General features: G+C 41.3%; 1 protein-coding gene across 2 annotated transcripts; it reads left to right on the plus strand.

Annotated features, from left to right (window-relative positions):
- The first annotated feature begins 310 nt into the window (after window positions 1-310).
- Window positions 311-21,826, plus strand: hspbap1 (hspb associated protein 1). Of its 2 annotated transcripts, none has more exons than XM_034109932.1 (8): window positions 311-378; window positions 1,563-1,771; window positions 4,594-4,778; window positions 7,314-7,450; window positions 8,777-8,948; window positions 19,332-19,415; window positions 20,251-20,355; window positions 21,009-21,826. In XM_034109932.1, exons 2-8 carry the CDS (start codon window positions 1,582-1,584, stop codon window positions 21,570-21,572), a joined length of 1,437 nt encoding a protein of 478 aa, XP_033965823.1. In that variant the 5' UTR covers window positions 311-378; window positions 1,563-1,581; the 3' UTR covers window positions 21,573-21,826. The 2 variants fall into 2 exon arrangements, with proteins under 2 accessions (XP_033965823.1, XP_033965824.1); XM_034109933.2 differs by lacking the exon at window positions 311-378 and adding an exon at window positions 435-734.
- Window positions 21,827-23,740: the final 1,914 nt, after the last annotated feature.

The raw sequence follows: 23,740 nt of genomic DNA on the forward strand, positions 1-23,740 counted from the left end.
AATATATGGAAATCATATATTTTGTATTAAAAAAAAAAATCAGGGGTAGCGAAAATTACATTAAAAGATAAAGGAAAATATACAGTTTCATATTTCATTTTAAATATTTGTCAAACACACAATTAGATGTAATTGCCTTTTTATTCAGAATGTTTTTTATAGTGCTACTATATTGCTTTAGTTCTTGGTTAAAATGTTTAAATTAGGTGTGGAGTCAGTCAGCCCATCTCTTTTCATGAATATGAGTATGACATTAGTAAGTGAAGCTGAGCCAGAGCCGGAATGGAGGAGATTCACAGTTAAGTGACGTGTGAGGAAACCTGTCATGTGACTTTTGTTTACTTCCGCCCACAGCCTCCACTGCACGTGTAGTGAAAGGTGAGTTGTTTTTAGTTGTTATGTCTCTACTATTTCTGCGAAGTTAGCTTTCCCAGGATATTAGCGCATTGGGAAAGCGAGCTAAGCTTTTCACAGTTCGTTAACAGAGACCCCGGCTAATAATAGCATGTTACAGCTGAGACAATAAGAGCCGAGGATAGTTTGGCAGTTTGAGAAGTTCATGTTGTTCTTAATGTTAACTGAGTTTTCTGCCGACGTCACAAACTTGTACTTTTATTTCATGTAATTCTAGCGAGTAATTTAGTTGATCATTGTTGTCATAAAAGTGCTTTACAGTGAATGCGATCAGGCGGGGAGTAATGATCAGATCTGACTGTCAGAAGTAGGCTGTAAAAGTAAGGTACATGATCGGCAATACATGTGTAGTTGTGTTCAGTACAATGTCCGATTACACATTTGAATATCTGATTTTATATAACTCAAACACATTGTCAAACGTAATGAGGATTTGTGTAATTCTTACAAAGATATGAACTAGGTACCCTTATATAAACAATCTATGGGTATGGGTACATTATAAGCTTGTCTTAAGATAATGGTTTTGGTTTTAATCTCACTTTAAAAACGGATCCATTAACTTTAGGTTCCTCATTCTGTCAGGTAGGCAAATATGTGTCTCTGAAGTTCAGATGTCCAGATTGCAGGTTATATAATACCAACATATCAGGCAAAAAAGGAATCGTGTGTGTGTGTGTGTGTGGTCTAGCATTACTATACTTGTGGGGACCTACATTTGTTTACATAGTCACGTGTGGGGACTCCCTTAGGATAAGTCTCTAGTGTGTGTGTGTGTGTGTGTGTGTGTGTGTGTGTGTGTGTGTGTGTGTGTGTGTGTGTGTGTGTGTGTGTGTGTGTGTGTGTGTGTGTGTGTGTGTGTGTGTGTGTGTGTGTGTGTGTGTGTGTGTGTGTGTGTGTGTGTGTGTGTGTGTGTGTGTGTGTGTGTGTGTGTGTGTGTGTGTGTGTGTGTGTGTGTGCTAATGGGGATCCTAATAAAGAACAAACTAAGTTCACTTCCCTCCCAAACAGTAAAAGGACACAGAAAAACAGTAAATCAGAAGGCATACACATTCCCTTGTATCCTGCTGAAGTTAGTATAAGCTAGTAGGCACAGGTATAACGTCTAAACCAGTTGTTTGATAGCTAACCTGCTTCTATCTCCTCAGTGTTTTCAACCTACAGACCATGGCGGCCCCTGAGGTTAAATCATTCAGTCCAGAGGAGGCGCAGCAGATTATTTTTCACCTGCAGCAGCCGGCAGTTTTCACCAACATGAGCGACGGCTGGCCGGCTCTCCGCTGGACTGCAGAGAAGCTTTCTGACTGCCTGCACAAACTCATCCGATTCAGACTGGGGAGGAAAGAGGAGACTAACAGTAAGATGGACCCTAAATAAAGCCATTTGTTTTTGGTAATCTACATTAACATGCAGAATAAAAAACGACCCCAAAAAGGCTCACATTGTTTTTTAAATCACCAATAGTGTGGAAAATCGATGGATATACAGTATATTTCATGTAATAGCAGAATTAGAGATGTCCCGATCCGGAGCCGATCACGTGATTTTCAAAAGATCGGAATCGGGAGAAAAAAATCGGGGAACGGCAATTTTTTTTTTTTATAAAATATTTTTATTTTATTTAATGTTACAAAACAAAAAGGACCTTGTTCACGTCTTAAAGTCATCCTGAGGCCTTCGTTTTGGTTTTAAAATTACACAACATCATGTATGTGTTGCTTTCTTTGGGCTTGTTTTCATAGACCTGCTTATTCCTCTGAAATCTGGCAACAGAGTGGGCGCAGTGTCTAATAGTAGCAGTAAGCTAACGAGAGGCTACGTTCAGCTGGTGACTCGGGAGTCGGGACGGAGAAAATGTCAGGAGTTTGGAAGTATTATAAAATTGAAAGCGAAGGCGGTGTAACAGCCAGATGCAATGTTTGCAAGGCGGAGGTTCCGCGTGGTGGAAAGAACAGAGCTACGTTCAACACGACCAATCTAACACGCTACCTGAGAAACAAACACCAACAACAACACGGCGAGTACACAGCGGCCACTCAGGGTAACGGCACTGAAGCAACCGACACTTTCAGAGACTTTCAAAAGGAAAGAGAAACTGCCCCAGAACAGAGAAAAGGCCAAAAGAATAACAGCCAAGATAGCTGAATTCATCGCGTTGGAGGACCAGCCGTTATCTGTTACCTTTTTTTCTCTTAATGCATTGCATAAAGATCGGATCGGGAAAAATCGGTATCGGCAGATTGTCAAAATCAAATGATCGGAATCGGATCGGGAGCAAAAACAGGTGATCGGGACATCCCTAACCAGAATATAATAAGAAAACTATTATATTATAACAAAGTTAATATAAGTAACTTAGCACCAACAATTATATTACATTTGTACCCATGGGGCTTTGCTGTCATCAGGTACGCTTCAGTCTTAGGCTGCGGCCACACGAGGACGAAAACGGCTAAACGCATAGGATTAACGCAAACGCAATCACAAACAAGCTTCCGTCCACACGCAATAGTTATCCGGATAGTGTCTGCCCACACGAGACCGCTCCGTTTAGCTCCAACCGCTGGAGAAGCTGCAGTACATATGCAGGAGCCTCTACGTGGCGCTGTAAACAGCTCCACAAAAGCAGCGAAGAAGCATGGTTGTCATGGTTGCCCTTCTGTTTATTCTCCGCGGTGGGGGCCGAGGGAACCGGGCAGAGTTTTTCGCCAGTCAGCGTGTATTAAAGTTTAAATCTTCCGGACACAATTATAAAAGTGCCGGTCAAAGGTCTTCTTTGTTATTTATTGAGCTTTAAAACAAATGAATAACGACTCTATATAATATAATAATAAAATACACGGAGCCTCTCTTTTTCCTCCCTCTCTTCGGACAGCGCCAGTGTCTGTCTCATGCAGCAGCTCATCCAGTAATCAGTGACCCGGCCGACAGCAAAAATAAACATATTTATAACTAGCTTAGGGAGATTGAGAGGTAATTAAAATAGCTAAGGGGGATGATCTGACTGAAGTGTGTGTTTTGCTGCAGCGGGAGGAGCTGCAGGTGAGCAGAGCTGCGTGTCTCCGTCCTGTCAGATTAGACTTCACTCGCGTTTAGGTCCATATCGAGAGACAGATAAATAATCTGAATTCAGGGTGCAGTTTACTTTCACGCGGGGGTGAGCAGCAGAGGTGGGGGGAGGCGGGGCTATTGCCTCATCGTTATCAGAAAATGATCGTATAGGGCGCACACACGGAGCCGTTGGACCCCCCAGAGCGTTGCGTATGCCGTTCTATCCACCTTGGGACCCGTTATCGTTTCCTCAGTCGTTTAGTGCCGTATTCGGTCGTCCTCGTGTGGCCGAACGGTCTATATGACACTAAACAGTAACGCACACGACCGTTTTCGTCCTCGTGTGGCCGCAGCCTTATTGGAAACAGTTGATGATGCATCGGTTTATGACACTTTTACACAATCACACAAACGATTGAGTAGTCTGTGTTTCTCTAATGCAAACTTTCCTCTTAAGAAATTAATCCAAAGCACTCTCCTAAAAGCAATGCTATTTCCATTTCCTTTCAAAACCTCCTCCGGTATTGATCATTTATCAATTTGGTAAATCTGCTTTTTAAATGTTTGTATTGCAGATCACATCGATGCACAGAGCCTCATGGTTTCTACTCTCATTAGAATGACCTGCCGTTGTATGTAGCTCATCCTCTGACATGTGCGCATGTACAGATTGGACTATAGTTAGCGTGACGTAATACAAACTGTCACATAAGTCAACTGATGGTTATAGCCTGGAGCATCTGGTGTATGTTGGCGTCCTTGTGGCTCTGAAAAAGCCGCAGTAATGATTCCTCCTGTAATAAATATCAGTGAGCCTGTCCTCTGATAAAAGCCAGCTAATTACATTTCGGAATAATTTCTCAGCAGCTGACAGGAGGGCATTGCTCGAGAGATTAGAAATGCCATCACTCAACCATTGACACTCTTTGTTTACTAGAACAAACACAAGAATAAATCGCTACATCTTCTCTCGTGAAAAGGGGTGAAATGAAATGTCATGCCTCTGTGACGATGATGCATAACACTGGTTTATAAATGGCATTCTTCAAGCGTAGAACTGTGGGATTGTTTTACAGAAAGGTTGTCACGATTTCCCAGTGATTACTCTCTTTCTTCTTGCTCTCGTAGCACCTCTGTTTGAAACCCAGTGTTCCTACGAGGAGGCAACACTGGAGCACTTCCTCCTCTGGACACAGGGCGAGAAGCAGGGCGATGTCGGGCCTTTCTGTGAATACCCCAAATCAGAGTATTGGGCCTACGCCGACTACAAATACATCGCCCTATTGTTTCAAGACCAGCCGGCCATGTTTGAGGTAACAAGCTTCCCGTGTTCATGCATGTTATGAAATCACCGGGCTTCTCCTGGGACATGTCTCCAGGCTTTAAAAAGCTCTTTATTGTCTCATACTGCCTGTGCTGCAGCACCTCTTTTCACCCTCTGTCTGAAACCAGAGCCCAGTCTGCTCTGATTGGAGATGTCCTGTTGAAGCGCTAGCCAATAGAAGCACGGAAGTACACGCAGGCGTCTAATCGAGGTGTTTCAGGAACTTCTGGGTTTGACCTATACACACCATTTACATGCACTAAAACCTATAACACACTTCAAGAAAGGAACCCCCCCCCCCACAAAAGCATAACGGGGCCTCTTCAAAAGTGTTTTCCATTATATAAATATGCCGTTGTGTGTTAGCATGTTTTTCTGAATTTACAAACACGATCACATTCAGTGAATCTGTCTGATTTGGATTTGCACGTTACCTAAAGCATGATACAAAGTTAAAGAACATATTTTGTACATGCTATTAACTTTTAAACTAATTGCAAGTTTATCAACAGACTACACTTTTAATTTGACAGAGCCAATATGTTTCCTTTTATTACATTTTTTCTAAGATGCTTGCTTATTTATATTCTTACACATTTGATCCATTATTTTGACATTTTTCAATTTAATGTTAAGCCATTGCTCACAACGACTTTTTATTATCTGCTATTCTCGTCCTCTGGAAAGTGAAAGACATCAAAGTGCCATCTTTTCTAAAGCCACGGCCACAAGTTAATTTCATTTTTTTATCTCTGTGGTACATTTTTATTACGCATCCACCTGCAATTATAACCAGCTGACATTCATGCCTCTAAGACAGGCAGGCAGGCGGGGGCTTTTACTGGATAGATGGCGCTGGGAAATAAAGGCTGAGATTGACCAGTCTGTCATTTAAAGCTGCCTGCATGTATGCTAATGACTTCATTATTCAGGATGCTACACCTTAGTGCGCTGACAGGAGTGATCGACAGACCGCTGTCAAAGAGATGACAAACACTGTACAGAGGCTTCCGTTGGTCTCTTATAATAGGCCCTGTCAAAGCAGATGATGAGGTGGGGCTGAGCTTATAGCCGCGTTGTGAAAATGTCATGTCTTCACGGACAAAAAACACATTAAAAGTAATTATTTCTCCCATTATTTCGGATTGATAATGGACATTTGAATGTGGGGTTTGTGTTTCCTCCAGAGGTGGGAAGTAGTGGAGTACAAATACTTTGTTACTGTACTTAAGTACATTGTTCTGGTATCAGCACTTTACTCCACGACTTATTTTTCTGATGACTTTTTACTTTGACTTCTTACATTTTAACCCTAATACCTGTACTTTCTACTTCTCACATGTTGAACTCAAATACCTGTACTTTCTACTTCTTACATGTTGAACTCAAATACCTGTACTTTCTACTTCTCACATGTTGAACTCAAATACCTGTACTTTCTACTTCTTACATGTTGAACTCAAATACCTGTACTTTCTACTTCTTACATGTTGAACACAAATACCTGAACTTTCTACTTCTTACATGTTGAACTCAAATACCTGTACTTTCTACTTCTTACATGTTGAACACAAATACCTGTACTTTCTACTTCTTACATGTTGAACCCAAATACCTGTACTTTCTACTTCTTACATGTTGAACTCAAATACCTGTACTTTCTACTTCTTACATGTTGAACTCAAATACCTGTACTTTCTACTTCTCACATGTTGAACTCAAATACCTGTACTTTCTACTTCTTACATGTTGAACCCAAATACCTGTACTTTCTACTTCTTACATGTTGAACTCAAATACCTGAACTTTCTACTTCTTACATGTTGAACTCAAATACCTGTACTTTCTACTTCTCACATGTTGAACTCAAATACCTGTACTTTCTACTTCTCACATGTTGAACTCAAATACCTGTACTTTCTACTTCTCACATGTTGAACTCAAATACCTGTACTTTCTACTTCTCACATGTTGAACTCAAATACCTGTACTTTCTACTTCTTACATGTTGAACTCAAATACCTGTACTTTCTACTTCTCACATGTTGAACTCAAATACCTGTACTTTCTACTTCTCACATGTTGAACTCAAATACTTGTACTTTCTACTTCTCTCATTTCCCAAACAGCTGGTTCCTTTAGTCTGAATGTGTGTCTGGTGCGTGATCATTATTCTTTAGAGTCACTGCGTGCCTATTGATTGGAACACGATCCGTGTATCCATCACTTCCTGGTCTTCTCTAAAGAAGAGGGACCAATGGAAACGTTGTCATGTTGCCGTTGTTCAGCATGGAAACATTCATTAGCTAACAATGACATTATTGTTCTATTGATATAAAGGGAGGTCAGGTACTCTTTAAAGCAGCTGCTAGTTATGGGTACTTTTTACTGAAGTACACTTCAAAGCCTCTTTACTTTGACTTAAGAAGTTTCGTCAGTACTTCTACTTTCACCAGAGTATTTTTAACACGGGTATCTGTACTTCTACTTGAGTAAAGTGTACTTTTGCCATCTCTGGTTGCAGGATGTAAAGTGGTCCCAGTTTGGTTTTGAGGGGCGTAATGGGAGGGAGAGCACATTGTGGATCGGCTCAGAGGGTGCCAACACGCCGTGCCACCTGGACTCATACGGCTGCAACCTGGTGCTGCAGGTACAAGGACGGTAAGAGGCATCGTAGCTGTGAGGGACATTGTTGGGAAAATAGTGAATGTCCTCTTCCAATATGAGAGTAACATGATAACAAAGGTATCTCAACTGTAGCTGTGAACGTGTGATTACCTGGAAGAGCATCAGGACTGTTTGAGGCAGATGATAGCTATGTGATTAACATGATGATTCAGCCTCTATGGAGAGAGACATGTGACAAGCATGCTCATTTCTGACGTGGAGCTAATCTGAAGTAAACATTGAATACTGCTTTTTACTCCTCCATCTTGTGACTGTGTGACTCCCTCTCTTGGATATCAGCCTGTGAAGGACACTGTTCAGGAACTAGTTGATATGTGAGGACTACTTACATTCTTGAGGAATCATAAATACATGGATGCTGATATTCAAGCTCAAACCGGTGACGAGTGATATCTTTCTAACAGAAATTATTTTAAAATCAAATCAATAGTTTATTTAGATAAGCCTAATATCACAAAACACTTGTCTCAGTGGGCTTTACAGATTAACAAACATAACGTCTGAACTTGCTGTTGATGTATTGTGATTTTAAAAAGGTGTCTATTCTCATCTGGCCGGGGACAGCAGCTGGAAATTAGCAATGTTGGCTAAAGCTAAATCTGCTTTTCAGTTTTTGTGACAGTTGATCAATAGCCGCTTTCACACCAAGTACTTTGCCGTACTTAGTTCCCAGCACTTAGTTCCCCCACGGCACTAAGTACAGATCGCGTTCACACCGGAATAAGTCCTTGAGGGGAGATTACGCAAATGTCACATATATACGTCACTATATACGTCACTGCTTCTTCTTCTGCTTTGGGTTTACTGGCAGGCCGCAAACCACTTCACGGAGTATACTGCCACCCAAAGTCTCCGGCCGGAAGTCCCCTAGCCTTCCAAGTAAATCGCCGACACCTCCTCATCACTCCACCGCTCCCATGTTTTTTTTTGTGTTGCCATAAGTTATTCTCTCTCCGTTGGTGCGCGGGGCTAATGCTAATAATGCTAATGCCAGCAAATACAATGCTTCACAAAACTTTTCAGAGTTTTACGGGGCGTGGTTTGCAATTCGCCCAGCCAATCAAAAATTGGTACTTTTTTCTACCCAAGCTAGTACCACCTCTCTAGCAGGGACTACACAGTGGGTAAAAGTTCTCTGAACTAAGTTCTCTTTTTGGTGTGAACGCATCATTTCAGGCACTATTGGAACTAAACGGGAAAAGTACGGGTAAAAGTACTCCGGTGTGAAAGCGCCTAAAGGGGACTGTCCACGACACCTATACAAAAATAAACTAAACTTGTAATACTTCCTGTGTGCAGTAAGCGCTGGCACCTCTTTCCTCCAGAGGACACCCCCCACCTCTACCCCACCAGGATCCCCTTTGAGGAGTCCAGCGTCTTCAGCCAGCTGGACGTCCTCCACCCGGACCTCAGGAGGTTCCCAGGGTTTCATGGAGCCAGAGCCCACATCGTCACTCTGCAGCCCGGACAGGTCAGGACTCTTGACACAGTATTGTTATTGTTTTGCAGATCCTTAAAAAGTCGCCTTAAAAGCAGTTTTAGATACCGGTTGGAGTTTTAATGGATTTGTAGCGCACTGTTGTGTTTAGTTGATGTTAAAAGCAGGCGGGTATTGTCTTCCATTGGTCAGGAAATGTTGTTTTTGTTCATTAAAAGCAAGTGTTGCTATCTTATTTGCGTTGATTTTATTTATTCAATTGAAAGTAGACTAATTTATTGATTAATTAAGAATGTAATGAGCAAATTCATCTAAATATGGGTACCACTTTACAATAAGACGGGTTTACGAATAGTTTGTAATTCATTTATTAATTAGGTTGTGAACACTTTATAGATCATTAATAAGCTTTTGTAAGACATGAGATGAACAGGGCAACTGTGACCGGTTGCTTGCCAAATAGTGAGCCCACATGTATCTGTACTGCTAAGCCTTATATTGGCTACCTAGCTAACTTCGTCTTCTTCATCAGCCAGCATCCTTGGTATCTGTTGCTCACCGAGTTGATTCTCGCTAAGTAGCCAATATAAGGCTTAGTCATCTTGCCAAATAGTGAGCCTGTTTGATGAATGAAAACTATGTTAGAACTGGTTTATAAATGGTTCTTAAAGCTCCCATGTCATGCTTTTCCGGTTCCCGTCCCCTTGTGTGTTATGAAGGTTTCTCTGCACGTAAACGGTCTGCAGAGTCACAAACCCTCAAAGCGCACCCTGTAGCGAGTACAACTCTAACACAGAGAAGACCCGTCTGTGCTGCCCCAGAACGCCTCGTTGGGGATTTCTCTTTTTCTTCCTGGGTACCGTGACGTATCGGGTACAGTGAGTTACGTATCGGGTACAGTGACGTATCGGGTACAGTGACGTATTGGGTACAGTGACGTATTGGGTACAGTGACGTATTGGGTACAGTGACGTATTGGGTATAGTGAGTTACGTATTGGGTACAGTGACGTATCGGGTACAGTGACGTATTGGGTATAGTGACGTATTGGGTATAGTGAGTTACGTATTGGGTACAGTGACGTATTGGGTACAGTGACGTATTGGGTATAGTGAGTTACGTATTGGGTACAGTGACGTATTGGGTATAGTGAGTTACGTATTGGGTACAGTGACGTATTGGGTACAGTGACGTATTGGGTATAGTGACGTATTGGGTATAGTGAGTTACGTATTGGGTACAGTGACGTATCGGGTACAGTGACGTATTGGGTATAGTGACGTATTGGGTATAGTGAGTTACGTGTTGGGTACAGTGACGTATTGGGTACAGTGACGTATTGGGTATAGTGACGTATTGGGTATAGTGAGTTACGTATTGGGTACAGTGACGTATCGGGTACAGTGACGTATTGGGTATAGTGACGTATTGGGTATAGTGAGTTACGTATTGGGTACAGTGACGTATCGGGTACAGTGACGTATTGGGTATAGTGAGTTACGTATTGGGTACAGTGACGTATTGGGTACAGTGACGTATTGGGTATAGTGAGTTACGTATTGGGTACAGTGACGTATTGGGTATAGTGAGTTACGTGTTGGGTACAGTGACGTATTGGGTATAGTGACATTTTTCCATCTCCGCAACATTGCCAAAATCCGTCCCTATCTCACCCGCCCCACAGCTGAGCGACTCATTCACGCCTTCATCTCCTTCCGCCTCGACTACTGTAACTCCCTCCTCTACGGCATCAGCTCCACCTCCCTCAGTAGACTCCAGCGTGTCCAGAACGCAGCCGCCAGACTCCTCACCCACACTAAATCATGGCACCATATCACCCCGGTCCTCAAAGAACTACACTGGCTTCCCGTTACTCACCGCATCAACTACAAACTCCTGGTCCTTACCTATAAAGCCCTCCACCATCTGGCCCCCCCGTACCTCACTGACCTTCTCACCCTCTACCATCCTCCCCGGACCCTCAGATCCACCTCGGCCGGCCTGCTTTCCACCCCCACTGGCAATCTCCGGAGCTTTGGAGACAGAGCCTTCTCTGTGGCCGCCCCAAAGCTCTGGAACTCCCTCCCCCAAGACCTCCGTGAGTCCGAGTCCCTCACTCTGTTCTTAGTCTGTTGTCTACCTGCCCCAGTCTATCTACCCCCCCCCCCCCCCCCCTCATATTGTAAAGCGTCTTTGGGTACTATAAAAGCGCTATATAAATCCAATATATTATTATTATTATTAACGTGCGCGTACATTTATTTTAGTTAAACCTCAACAATGGAATTATGATCGGTAGAAATGGCCATGACACGGGACCTTTAAAGATTAAAAGTGTTTGCAACCTAATAAGACTACCCTTATAAAGGATTCATGAAGTGGTACTAAATATGTATAACATGTTTAATTGTATGTTGCAACCATAAGAAGACTATTGGAACAACTAAATATTTACATTTGAAACAGCCCATCTGAAAGAAGAATAACAAATTATAATCTCCTCCAGATATTGCATGTGCTCCGTGAAATCATATGTAATTGTAAAGTAGTACGACAATTGAAATAAGACACCTCGTTTTTATCATCTGTTGCGTTCTTCAGACTTCGTCAAATAAAGTCTCCTGCTGATGTTATGCAACACTGTGTCTGTTACCTTTTACACGGCTCGTGACACCGAGGCAATAACTGTGAAATATTGCTTTATTGGTCCTTAAGAACAGAACATGTGAAAGAAAACTCAACGGTGAGATTTATTTGTCGTGATGTCCTCCATAAATGTGTGAAGCACGGCAGCGGTCGTGACTTGTGTCCCAATTAAGATGTGGCCTTCAGTTATATTGCATCACCTTCAACGGACCGCAGCTCTTTTTATAGCAGGAAGTGGAAGGTTAAGCTGCGTTAAAGTCAGACGCATCAGGAGGAGAGTAACAGGGTCAAGTGACAGTTGATCAAGTGGCAGGGCTGTCAGTTTACCGTCAGTTTAACTACTTTAAAATCGGGTGAGTTCAGCGAGGCGACATTTATTATTGAGGTGTTGTGCGGTGTCCTGATTTCCAGCCCTCAGTTACTTTTAAGGTTGTTTTTCAACTCGTAATTACGGCAGAACTCTACTTTGCCTCGTTTCAGATTCCAGCTGCATTGTTTTTGTTTTCCAAGAATCAAAATGGTGTCAAAGCAATTAGCCTCCTGTCTCTTTTCACTATCTGCGGGTGCCTGGCGCTTTAAATACGGTCCTATCAGCAGCAGCAGCACATCCAGGATATCTCTGAATGGGGGGGGGGGGTCTGCAGGTTAAAGGTCACCACTGATAGGGCCAAAACAAGATAATCAATATCAAAGTATTATTCAGAAACAGGTTTATTGCCAGGTAGGTTCACACATACTAGGAATTTGTCATTGTGCATAGATAACATATAAAAAACAAGAAATCTAATGTAAAACACAATCTTTTACACCGTAATAAAATACAGTTAAATAGCAATACAAATTAAATAAAGCAGTAATGTACATGGAATATAATTCTATGAATGCATTTTAGAATATAAACTATGAAATGTGAAATAAGAATATGTGCAGAAAGGAGTATGAACATTGTGTGTATTAATGCAGTGGTTTTCAAACTGTGGGGCGCGACGCCTGGTGGGTCGCGGAGGTACTGCAGGGGGGTCGCGGGAAGATTTTATTATTTGTTCCTTTTAGCTTTGTGAAGCACCTTGAGAGATGGCGTTGTTTTTAAAGTGTGCTATATAAATCAAATGTATTATTATTATTCAATTGTAAACAAACACTGCTCGGAAATATCTCATTGGTCAGAGAGCTGTGGGCATAATGCTGCCTTTTGCAACATCCTACTTGTGTGAGATAGGCTTTTTCTGCTGTTGCTGCCATCAAAACGAAATACAGATCAAAGCTGAACATTGAGAATGAACTGAGAGTGGCAGTCTCAAAACAACAGCCCTGGGTTGAGAAGATCTGCGAGGGAAAGCAAGCACACACAAGTCATTGATATGTGTGGAATGGTAAAGTGATGTGATCGTTTGCAACCTGCAGTAGAAATAGTAGTTAATTCATATATTTTCCTTAAAGAAATTTTTATTTAAAAATCTACTACTCAGGGAAGAAGGCCAACCAGTTTTAATTAGGCCAAATTAATTCACAGTATCTATTACAAGCACTTTTGTTCATGTGTAATCCATAATAAAATATAAAATTCTATATTCAATATCTTCTTATTATCAGCAGAGAAAAATGTAATGTTTTTACAACAATATACAATTAATCCTACCAATATAGATGGGAACCGGGTTGGGGGGGGTCCCGAAAATATTTCCAATTACCCAAGGGGGGCCCGACTGAAAAAGTTTGGGAACCACTGATGTAATGCATATAGACTATGATGTGGCAGAGGTAAAAGTGTCAGTGGGGGGGCCGGGCCTTGTTTAAGAGGCCGGTAGCGGAGGGGAAGAAGCTGGTCCGAAGTTTTGGTCCGGATGGAGCGCAGTCTCCTGCCAGAGGGGAGGGGGGTGAACAGTTTGTGTCCAGGGTGGGAGGGGTCGGCCCCTATCTTCCCTGCCCGCCTCAGGGTCCTGAGGCCCCCCCCCCCCCCCCCCCAACCCCCAAAAGCACACATTTTCTAGACAGGACAAGCCAGGATGAAGGAAAGCGAGCCATGTTTAACCCTAACACAGTCTATTGTGATTATTTAGATATATTTGTTATATATATTTACACTTGTAATGTAATGTATTTTATTAATTGATTTTATAGTTCTCCATTTCATCTTGTGTTGTGCCACCTTTAGATTTGTTGTGGCAATCCTTTTTTAAACACCTTAAATACAGATCTCTCCTTGATTGAGTCTTACCCAGAAGAATAATTGGATGATCGCTACAAGTCGACTTCGATTATTTCCACCATGCCCTTTTGAAATACTTCTGCAGTTGACACCGAATGTAAAGTTTTGGTTTCTACAGCAATCTCCTGATCGATCGCTGCACCTCTGCAAATCAAATCAGAGGACGGGTCATTCCTCTTGTCTTGTCAGACCGCAGCCAGCGGAAGAATCAGCACTGCTGACGAGGCAGGGAATCAATAACGAGGCTCCTCATTTTAATAAAGTCCCTATATTGTCAGTCAGTTGTTCCCAACCGGGGGTACGGGGACCCCTAGGGGTACTTGAGGGGATTGCAGGTGGTACGTAGACAGATTAGGGATTGCAATATACTGTATTTCCACACCAAAAACATGTTAAAATCAATTTTCATAATCCTGGTGTCCTGTCAAGGATTCAAAGCTTTTATTGTCATGTGTGCATAGCTACAGTGTACAATTGTTTTACTTGTACTACTGATACCGTCCACTAGACTCCTAGTTACGTTGTGAGCTGTGTACATGATTTCGTTCGGCAGCCAAATACCGCAAAATAATCTGTTTGTATTGTGTTTGTTTCCCGGGGCAACCCTCACTAGAAACACCGGCTGTTGTTATGCCTGCTGTGACGTTAAGTTGCCGCTTGTAATTATGCCTTTACAAGCTTAAAATTGTTTTTATCATCTGAATTTGGCGAAACAAGTTTAATATTCTAAAAACCAAGACTTTGTTTATTTGAAATCAGATGAAAACAAACTGTCACGGACCCTGCCGTGTTACCGATGATTACTATACGCTTTTCATTCATAATTTTAGCTGGATTTTTGTGCTTTCCAATAGTTTAATTCCACTGTGTTAAATAACCTGTTCAATACAAACATGCCACTTGTAAAAATTAAATAACATTTCTGTGAACTGATGTTTGTTTAGTGAGCTTAGAGGATGTTCCTGGAAAGATTGTAAAATGTCAATGAAGATGTCAGTTAGTATATTTGTTAATAATTACATACTGTGTGTGTGTGTGTGTGTGTGTGTGTGTGTGTGTGTGTGTGTGTGTGTGTGTGTGTGTGTGTGTGTGTGTGTGTGTGTGTGTGTGTGTGTGTGTGTGTGTGTGTGTGTGTGTGTGTGTGTGTGTGTGTGTGTGTGTGTGTGTGTGTGTGTGTGTGTGTGTGTGTGTGTGTGTGTGTGTGTGTGTGTGTGTGTGTGTGTGTGTGTTAATTTCGTCAGCTATTTTTTAATTTAGTTTTAGTCTTAGTCATGTGTTAAATTTCCTTTTTAGTTTTAGTCATATTTAGTCACCTTCATCCTGTTTTTATTTAGTCAAGTTTTAGTCGACTAAAAGTCTGAGCATTTTAGTCTTATTTTAGTCGACTAAAACAGTAAACATTTTAGTCAAGATTTAGTCGACTAAAAGTCTGAGCATTTTAGTCTTATTTTAGTCAAAGAAAACTAATTATTTTAGTCTACTTTTTGTCAATGAAAACTGTTGAGTCTTTTTTAGTCATCAGATTATATAGAACATTTCAGTCAAACTAGTCTAGCCAAAACCAATAATTTGTCATTTTAGTATATATAAATAAGATTATCTTGTCCTTATTTGATGAAAAACACAGGTTGAATGATTAAGAATACAGCTTTGCAGAGAGTATCTGGTCAGGTGTGTGGTGTTTTTACCGGCTGTGTTATGGCCACATTGCTTCCCTTCTGATAAAACAATGCATTCGCTTTTTTTCTCCGCCTCATTGTAGCGAAAATGGGCCCAAATATCACATCGTTTCTTTCTCCCAAGCAGTGGTGGCTTTAGACTTTTTCGTTGTCAGTCATTTTGACGGACAGGATCGTAACATTTCCGTCATAATCCATTATTATCCGTCGAGTGCACAATGTATCACTCACTCGCGCTGACGGGGGGGTATTCGGTTAACGCGACCACTGCTCCTAAGCCTGTTGCCATTTTATTTTCTGTTAAATAAGTTTAGTTAGACCAGAGTCTTCCTGACAGTTCATATTGTGCCGCTGCCCGGTGTAATTCAAATGTACCGCCGCGCGCAGCACAGAAACAGCTGCTGCTCTGCCGCAGCACCGGAAATGGAACTGCTGGGAGAAAAACTGACTATCAGAGATTTAACGTTATCTTTGATAATATTTCGTCAACGAAAGTAAAGAGAGATTTTGTCATAGTTTTTATTTAGTAAACTACATTTTCGTCTCGTCACTTTTCGTCAACGATATTGCATGATGATTTCGTTACAGTTATTGTTTACTGCCGTCTCGTCATCGTCTCGTTTTCGTCATGGAAAAAAAGGTCGTTGACGAACATATTTCGTCATAGTTTTAGTCAACGAAATTAACGTGTGTGTGTGTGTGTGTGTGTGTGTGTGTGTGTGTGTGTGTGTGTGTGTGTGTGTGTGTGTGTGTGTGTGTGTGTGTGTGTGTGTGGTGTGTGTGTGTGTGTGTGTGTGTGTGTGTGTGTGTGTGTGTGTGTGTGTGTGTGGTGTGTGTGTGTGTGTGTGTGTGTGTGTGTGTGTGTGTGTGTGTGTGTGTGTGTGTGTGTGTGTGCAGCCCCCTGGTGGCCAGTACATACATTATTGGTATATATACACAAGTAATTGGAATATATATATATATAATATATAAGTCCCCAGAACTATCAAAGCTTATGAAAGACAATCAAACTCAAGTCTCTCATCTTTTTTTTTCCTTTTCTTTTTTCTTCTACTAACTCATCCAAAAAACAAAAAAAGTACAATTCATACACACAAAGATGAACAAAATGAGTAGAAGTGGGAGGGCTGAAGCTTATGAGAAGTAGCCCCCCCCGCGAATCATCCCAATACAACATTGGCCTTATTGCGGATAAAACGTATAGAAATTGAGGACAAAAAAATGAATAAAAGTTAGGGCAAGAGCAGTTTCAACTATCTTTTTTGAAAAGGAAAATACTATATATAAATATATATACACATGTACTTGGCAAATGAATAATACTACTAATATATGCATATAAGCATTGTGAACACTTATTTTCAAGTGACTTTTTTTTACAGTCATATGTTCACACATACACAAAATATACATAAGCACCATATGTTCAAGTGTATAAGTACACAAATGCACTCATGTACACTAATACAAATATTGCAAGGCAATGTCCAGGGCTGAAATAATAATTCAACCCCATAACGATGAAAATAAATAAGAAGGACAAATAAATAACAAGCAGTTATAGATCATATTAAATAAATAAACAAACAATAGTTGTTAGCTGGAGTCATCTGCAAACTTGAACATTTCAAGCTTGAGTCTTCACAAAAGATGTTGAAACGGCTAGAAGTGAGTCAATATTATTATCTTTCACTGATGGTAAGTGTAAATGTCAAGTTTGAATGCATTTGTTTTAAAGATGAGTTTAACAAGTGACTTTTATCTAAGGAGCACTTGGGTTGAATACGATTACAAGAAAGAATGTAAGCGAATCATCACAAATTAGTTCTTATAGAATGGCGACCAGCTCAAGGGGGGACACGAGACAAGGGGGGACACGAGACAAAAAAGGTTGGGAACCACCTGTCGTAAGCAGAGATGGCAAAAGTACACACATGCTTTACTCAAGTAGAAGTATAGATACTTGTGTTTAAAAATACTCTGGTGAAAGTAGAAGTACTGACTAAACTTCTTAAGTCAAAGTAAAGAGGCTTTGAAATGTACTTCAGTAAAAAGTACCCATAGCTAGCAGCTGCTTTAAAGAGTACCTGACCTCCCTTTATATTAATAGAACAATAATGTCATTGTTAGCTAATGAATGTTTCCATGCTGAACAACGGCAACATGACAACGTTTCCATTGGTCCCTCTTCTTTAGAGAAGACCAGGAAGTGATGGATACACGGATCGTGTTCCAACCAATAGGCACGCAGTGACTCTGAAGAATAATGATCACGCACCAAACACACATTCAGACTAAAGGAACCAGCTGTTTGGGAAATGAGAGAAGTAGAAAGTACAAGTATTTGAGTTCAACATGTAAGAAGTAGAAAGTACAGGTATTTGGGTTCAACATGTAAGAAGTAGAAAGTACAGGTATTTGGGTTCAACATGTAAGAAGTAGAAAGTACAGGTATTTGGGTTCAACATGTAAGAAGTAGAAAGTACAGGTATTTGGTTTCAACATGTGAGAAGTAGAAAGTACAGGTATTTGTGTTCAACATATAAGAAGTAGAAAGTACAGGTATTTGAGTTCAACATGTAAGAAGTAGAAAGTACAGGTATTTGAGTTCAACATATAAGAAGTAGAAAGTACAGGTATTTGTGTTCAACATATAAGAAGTAGAAAGTACAGGTATTTGTGTTCAACATGTGAGAAGTAGAAAGTACAGGTATTTGAGTTCAACATGTAAGAAGTAGAAAGTACAGGTATTTGGGTTCAACATGTAAGAAGTAGAAAGTACAGGTATTTGTGTTCAACATATAAGAAGTAGAAAGTACAGGTATTTGAGTTCAACATGTAAGAAGTAGAAAGTACAGGTATTTGAGTTCAACATGTAAGAAGTAGAAAGTACAGGTATTTGAGTTCAACATGTGAGAAGTAGAAAGTACAGGTATTTGAGTTCAACATGTAAGAAGTAGAAAGTACAGGTATTTGGGTTCAACATGTGAGAAGTAGAAAGTACAGGTATTTGGGTTCAACATGTAAGAAGTAGAAAGTACAGGTATTTGGGTTCAACATGTGAGAAGTAGAAAGTACAGGTATTTGAGTTCAACATGTGAGAAGTAGAAAGTTCAGGTATTTGAGTTCAACATGTAAGAAGTAGAAAGTACAGGTATTTGTGTTCAACATGTAAGAAGTAGAAAGTACAGGTATTTGTGTTCAACATGTAAGAAGTAGAAAGTACAGGTATTTGTGTTCAACATGTAAGAAGTAGAAAGTACAGGTATTTGTGTTCAACATGTAAGAAGTAGAAAGTACAGGTATTTGGGTTCAACATGTAAGAAGTAGAAAGTACAGGTATTTGGGTTCAATATGTAAGAAGTAGAAAGTACAGGTATTTGTGTTCAACATGTAAGAAGTAGAAAGTACAGGTATTTGTGTTCAACATGTAAGAAGTAGAAAGTACAGGTATTTGTGTTCAACATGTAAGAAGTAGAAAGTACAGGTATTTGGGTTCAACATGTAAGAAGTAGAAAGTACAGGTATTTGAGTTCAACATGTAAGAAGTAGAAAGTACAGGTATTTGTGTTCAACATGTAAGAAGTAGAAAGTACAGGTATTTGTGTTCAACATGTAAGAAGTCAAAGTAAAAAGTAGTCAGAAAAATAAGTAGTGGAGTAAAGTACTGATACCAGAAACATTTAGTACAGTAACAAAGTATTTGTACTCCACTACTTCCCACCTCTGGTCGGTCACTGTACTGGGGGGGAAGGTGTATGCTGCCATCTAGTGGAGGATCAGCACCTGCATGTATTCCCTCGACATGCCTCACAGGACAAAAAGAAAAGGAGTGTGTGATCAATTGAAGCTTCTGCTGACATGTTAATCTGCTCTGCTCAGGTGCTTTATGTCCCCCGACACTGGTGGCACTACGTGGAGTCTTTGGATCCCATCACTGTCAGCGTCAACTCCTGGATCGAGATGGTAAGGAACCCAATGCTGAACTATTCAACCACCCTGAAATAATAAAAAAAGAATCAACATCTTTGCTTTCCCTTGCCCTGAAAACCTCCTGATCCTAACAGCGTTCAACATTTAAATGTAGGCCCCGTTCACTTTGAATAATGAACCGGTCCGACAGTAAAAGATTCCCTGTCATTATGATGAGTGTGTGCTGCATTAAAAAAGCTCCCCAGCGCCAGACAAATGTGTATCTAAAGAGCAGGTTCCTCTCTGCAAGGTTTATTATTTTATTAGGATCCCCATTAGCTGCATAACAACAGCTAATCTTCCTGGGGTCCACAAATTCGACAGTACATTACAAGACGATGATACAAATCGTGTACGGCCTCAATTTTCCTTCAAACAGTGACTTTCATATCAACCATCACATACAGCTTACAAATGTCTCCCTTCGCTTCTTTTAGAGTAAAAACAAACAAATACAATCCTCGTCATAACGGTGAAAGGCTGTGTGTGTGTGTATGTTAGCGAAAGTACCATATTCCTGCATGTGTTTAAAAAACCTATATGAATCGGTGTGCTGCTGTATGTTTACCATAACCTGTCTGCTGCTTGTGTAATTTACAATCTGTGGGCTTCTAGATGCCTCTTCAATCGTCTTTTGAAGCTTGCTTTAGTGGTTTCTTTAGAAATCTGATCCGGCAGTGTGTTCCATGCAGCCATGGCTCCATACAGCACTGTGCTCTGCATGTCTTCAGGTCAAAGACAAACACTGTTTGAAAGACTGTCTCTATCATTCAGTGCAATTCCCCCGATGCTCTGAACTCATTCTCACTTTGCTTCTGGTCCCGTTCAGGAGGACGACGACGACGTGGCGAGAGTTGGTGAAGCTGTGACCAAGGCTGTCGTCTGTGCTTTCAAACGCGATGAAAACCCTGAGGACTGGCTCAATCCCACCGAGGTAGCAACGATATGTTCCCCTTTTATCCAGGGTTGGATTTCTGGGGGCGGAAGGGGGATGTATTGGCAGTGTTTGTGTTCTTTTATAATTTGTATACGGGGATAGATAAGAGAGAAAAAACCATCATCATAACAGTCCAGATACACCACTACCGGCCTCATTGAAAAGGCGACCCTCACTGACACTAACCCACAAACATTATGCATTACATTCATGCACATCATGTAAACAACTCAACTTTAAAATATAATATACTGCAGTTTGTCATATTTATTGTACTACGTTTTTTGTAGTTTCTATTGTATATTTATATTTGGTGTGAATTCTTGTCTTTATTTTTTTATGTGAAATCGTTTTTATAATCGTCATATCTTTGAACTTCTCGTATATCTTATATCCTCATGTTGTTAATGTTTGCACCTCCATACACAAAGCACATTCTTGTTTATGTGTAAACGAAGCTGGCAATAAACTATCTATCTATCTGTCTTCTATCTATCTATCTCTCTATCTCTTTACACTTCCTCCCCACCAGTTTGGAGATGTATTGAATGGATTGCATGAAAGCAACCACACAGAGGCCTTTTTTAAGTGGCTGGCTGCCAGTTGTTGGGATCTCTCTGTGACAGCTTGTTTGTGTTTTGTTTCTGCAGGAAGGCGTAGCGTCTCATGATGAGAACATGCAGTGTGTGAACCTGGCAGTGAGAGCTTGTGCTCAAAGACAAAGAGGCACCTGCCACCGAAACCTGACCCGGGACCCAGGAGACAGCCGCACATTAAAGAGGGACTCCACAGGACAAGTCAGGAGAAACAGCAATTTGTTCACAGAGTCTGCACCTTTCAGTATTCCCTTCGGACCACATCTCATCCCTGTGTGCTGTCAGCAAGAAACCAAGAAAGATTTGGAGGTCAAACCTTCCACGAACTGTGATGTCAAATCTCAGGAGGCCTGCACCGCCAGCTCAGGTGCAGCACAGAGGACATCCGCTGTCAGATTGCAGCAGGACAAATATGAATTTAGCGATCAATGTACAGCGCGTGACGGTGCAGTTTTGACCTCAAAGATCTCTGTAGAGGATTGTGAGGAGCCTATGCACTCAACAATAAGCACTAACGACCTGTTGGACTGCCTGCTGCATCCTGATATCATCACCCGTGTCACCGAGCTGTTACTGGAGCGGCACACAGGAAGTCACAGAGCCATGGCACCGTCCTAGCTTTAATATTCACTGTAAACATTTCCCGTTTCCCTTTCCAGCAAACAGGGGAAAGCTAAAAAGCTCTTTGTGTGACTGGTGAGGATAAAGATGATGATGATGATGATGATGATGATGATATAGTGCTGCAGGAATGAATCCCAAAACCCAGAAAGGGGCATTTGTGGTTCACTCAATGGGTTTTTGTCAATGGGATTTGCTTAGAAACAAGAGCTGTGGTTAACACAAGTTTAAGAGATTGTCACAATGTCTTTAACCAAATAAAATATTTAAATGAATTATCTCGCCATCTTGCTTCTTGACAAAGTACACATGCTGTGGATTGAACCACTGAAGACATCCATGTACCCCTTGAACCAAAGCCACCAGTACATATTTCCATACAATTTTACCAGTTGGGCTTATACGTAGATTAGAGTAAGGGTTGGGGCTAAAAGGGGAATTGGCTCGGACGCTCAAAGCTAATAATCTGCATTACTGTATCGTGTATTTTCACACAAAGACAGAAAATAGACAAGCAACAGAAATATATAGAAACTGGGTAATATACAGTATACATTACAAATGACACTTGATGATAGATAAAGGCTTTCCAATATTGTTGGAATAACAATAGAGAGGCCATAGAGACAGGCTTCAATGCCCTCTCAGAGCATTATATAGGGCGGGATGAGAGCTCTCCTCGTTCGATAAAGTTCATTACAAAGATGTTGACAGATTTGATCTTTCCGCATCAATTACTCAAACACACAACGTTCTCAAAACACGAACCCCATCCCTCAACCACCATTGTAAGAAGCCAGAAAATAAATTTAAAAAAAGCTACAGGGCGCCATCCTACGAGCTAGACGACTGCTACCTGCAGCCGAGTGAGCAGGGACCAAAGTGCAACTCCGTAAAATAACAAATATACAATACAAAAATAAATACATACAAAAATTAAATATTTAAATACACTGAACAAAAATATAAAAACGCAACACTTTTGTTTTTGCTCCCATTTTTCATGCGATGAACTCAAAGATCTAAAACATTTTCTATAAACACAAAATAACCATTTCTCTCAAATATTGTTCACAAATCTGAAAAAAGACCCCGATGAGGACGAGGAGCATGCAGATGAGCTTCCCTGAGACGGTTTCTGACACTTTGTGGAGAAATTCTTTGGTTATGCAAACCGATTGTTGCAGCAGCTGTCCGAGTGGCTGGTCTCAGACGATCTTGGAGGTGAACATGCTGGATGTGGAGGTCTTGGGCTGGTGTGGTTACACGTGGTCTCAATTCGCGGGCAACAGCTCTGGTGGACATTCCTGCTGTCAGCATGCCAATTGCACGCTCCCTCAAAACTTGCGACATCTGTGGCATTGTGCTGTGTGATAAAACTGAACATTTTTAGAGTGGCCTTTTATTGTGGCCAGCCTAAGGCACACCTGTGCAATAATCATGCTGTCTAATCAGCATCTTGATATGCCACACCTGTGAGGTGGGATGGATCATCTCGGCAAAGGAGAAGTGCTCACTATCACAGATTCTTTCAGATTTGTGAACAATATTTGAGAGAAATGGTTATTTTGTGTATATAGAAAATGTTTTGGATCTTTGAGTTCATCTCATGAAAAATGGGAGCAAAAACAAAAGTGTTGCATTTATATTTTTGTTCAGTGTAAATAATTATACAAATCCAGGGAGGGATCCAGGCACATTCTCCACGAGGTAAGCGTGTGTGAGTGTGCCTTAACCAAGCTGCGGCCCACGGATACAACCGGATGGGAGGAAGTGGGGACAGTGGATGTTAGCCAAAAGCCGGTCAGCGACAGTGTGGTGGGTCGATGTTGTTGGATGACAGGGCGTTTATACATCGGGGCTCCGCCCACTGTACCTTTAGAATACAGTAGAGGGCGGAGCCTGTGGGAGATATAACGGGGGGTTACGTATTGTAACCCTAGTATATAAGCACAGGCAGAGTCCACTACCTGGGGGCCCTGTCTTTCCTAGGCCGCTCGCTGAAGAGGGTGTAGGATGGCGGGCAGAGTGCGTAGCCGCCTTATATACTGTGGGTCTGTGCGCGCATTCAGGTAGGCTCGCCCCGATTGGCCGGCTACGTTTGCGTAACTCAGTAGGTGAAAGCACGCACAGCAGAGTCCAGTAGAGGGCTCCGCCTGTGCTTA

The sequence above is a fragment of the Pseudochaenichthys georgianus genome, chromosome 21 (assembly GCF_902827115.2).
Source record: "Pseudochaenichthys georgianus chromosome 21, fPseGeo1.2, whole genome shotgun sequence".
Lineage (NCBI taxonomy): Eukaryota > Metazoa > Chordata > Actinopteri > Perciformes > Channichthyidae > Pseudochaenichthys > Pseudochaenichthys georgianus.

Coding starts and splice junctions, on each gene's coding strand:
- hspbap1 (XM_034109932.1), top strand. CDS start 1,582: ATGGCGGCCCCTGAGGTTAAATCATTCAGTCCAGAGGAGGCGCAGCAG. Junction 8,949..19,331: donor TCACTCTGCAGCCCGGACAG/GTCAGGACTCTT, acceptor TGCTCTGCTCAG/GTGCTTTATGTCCCCCGACA. Junction 20,356..21,008: donor ACTGGCTCAATCCCACCGAG/GTAGCAACGATA, acceptor TTGTTTCTGCAG/GAAGGCGTAGCGTCTCATGA.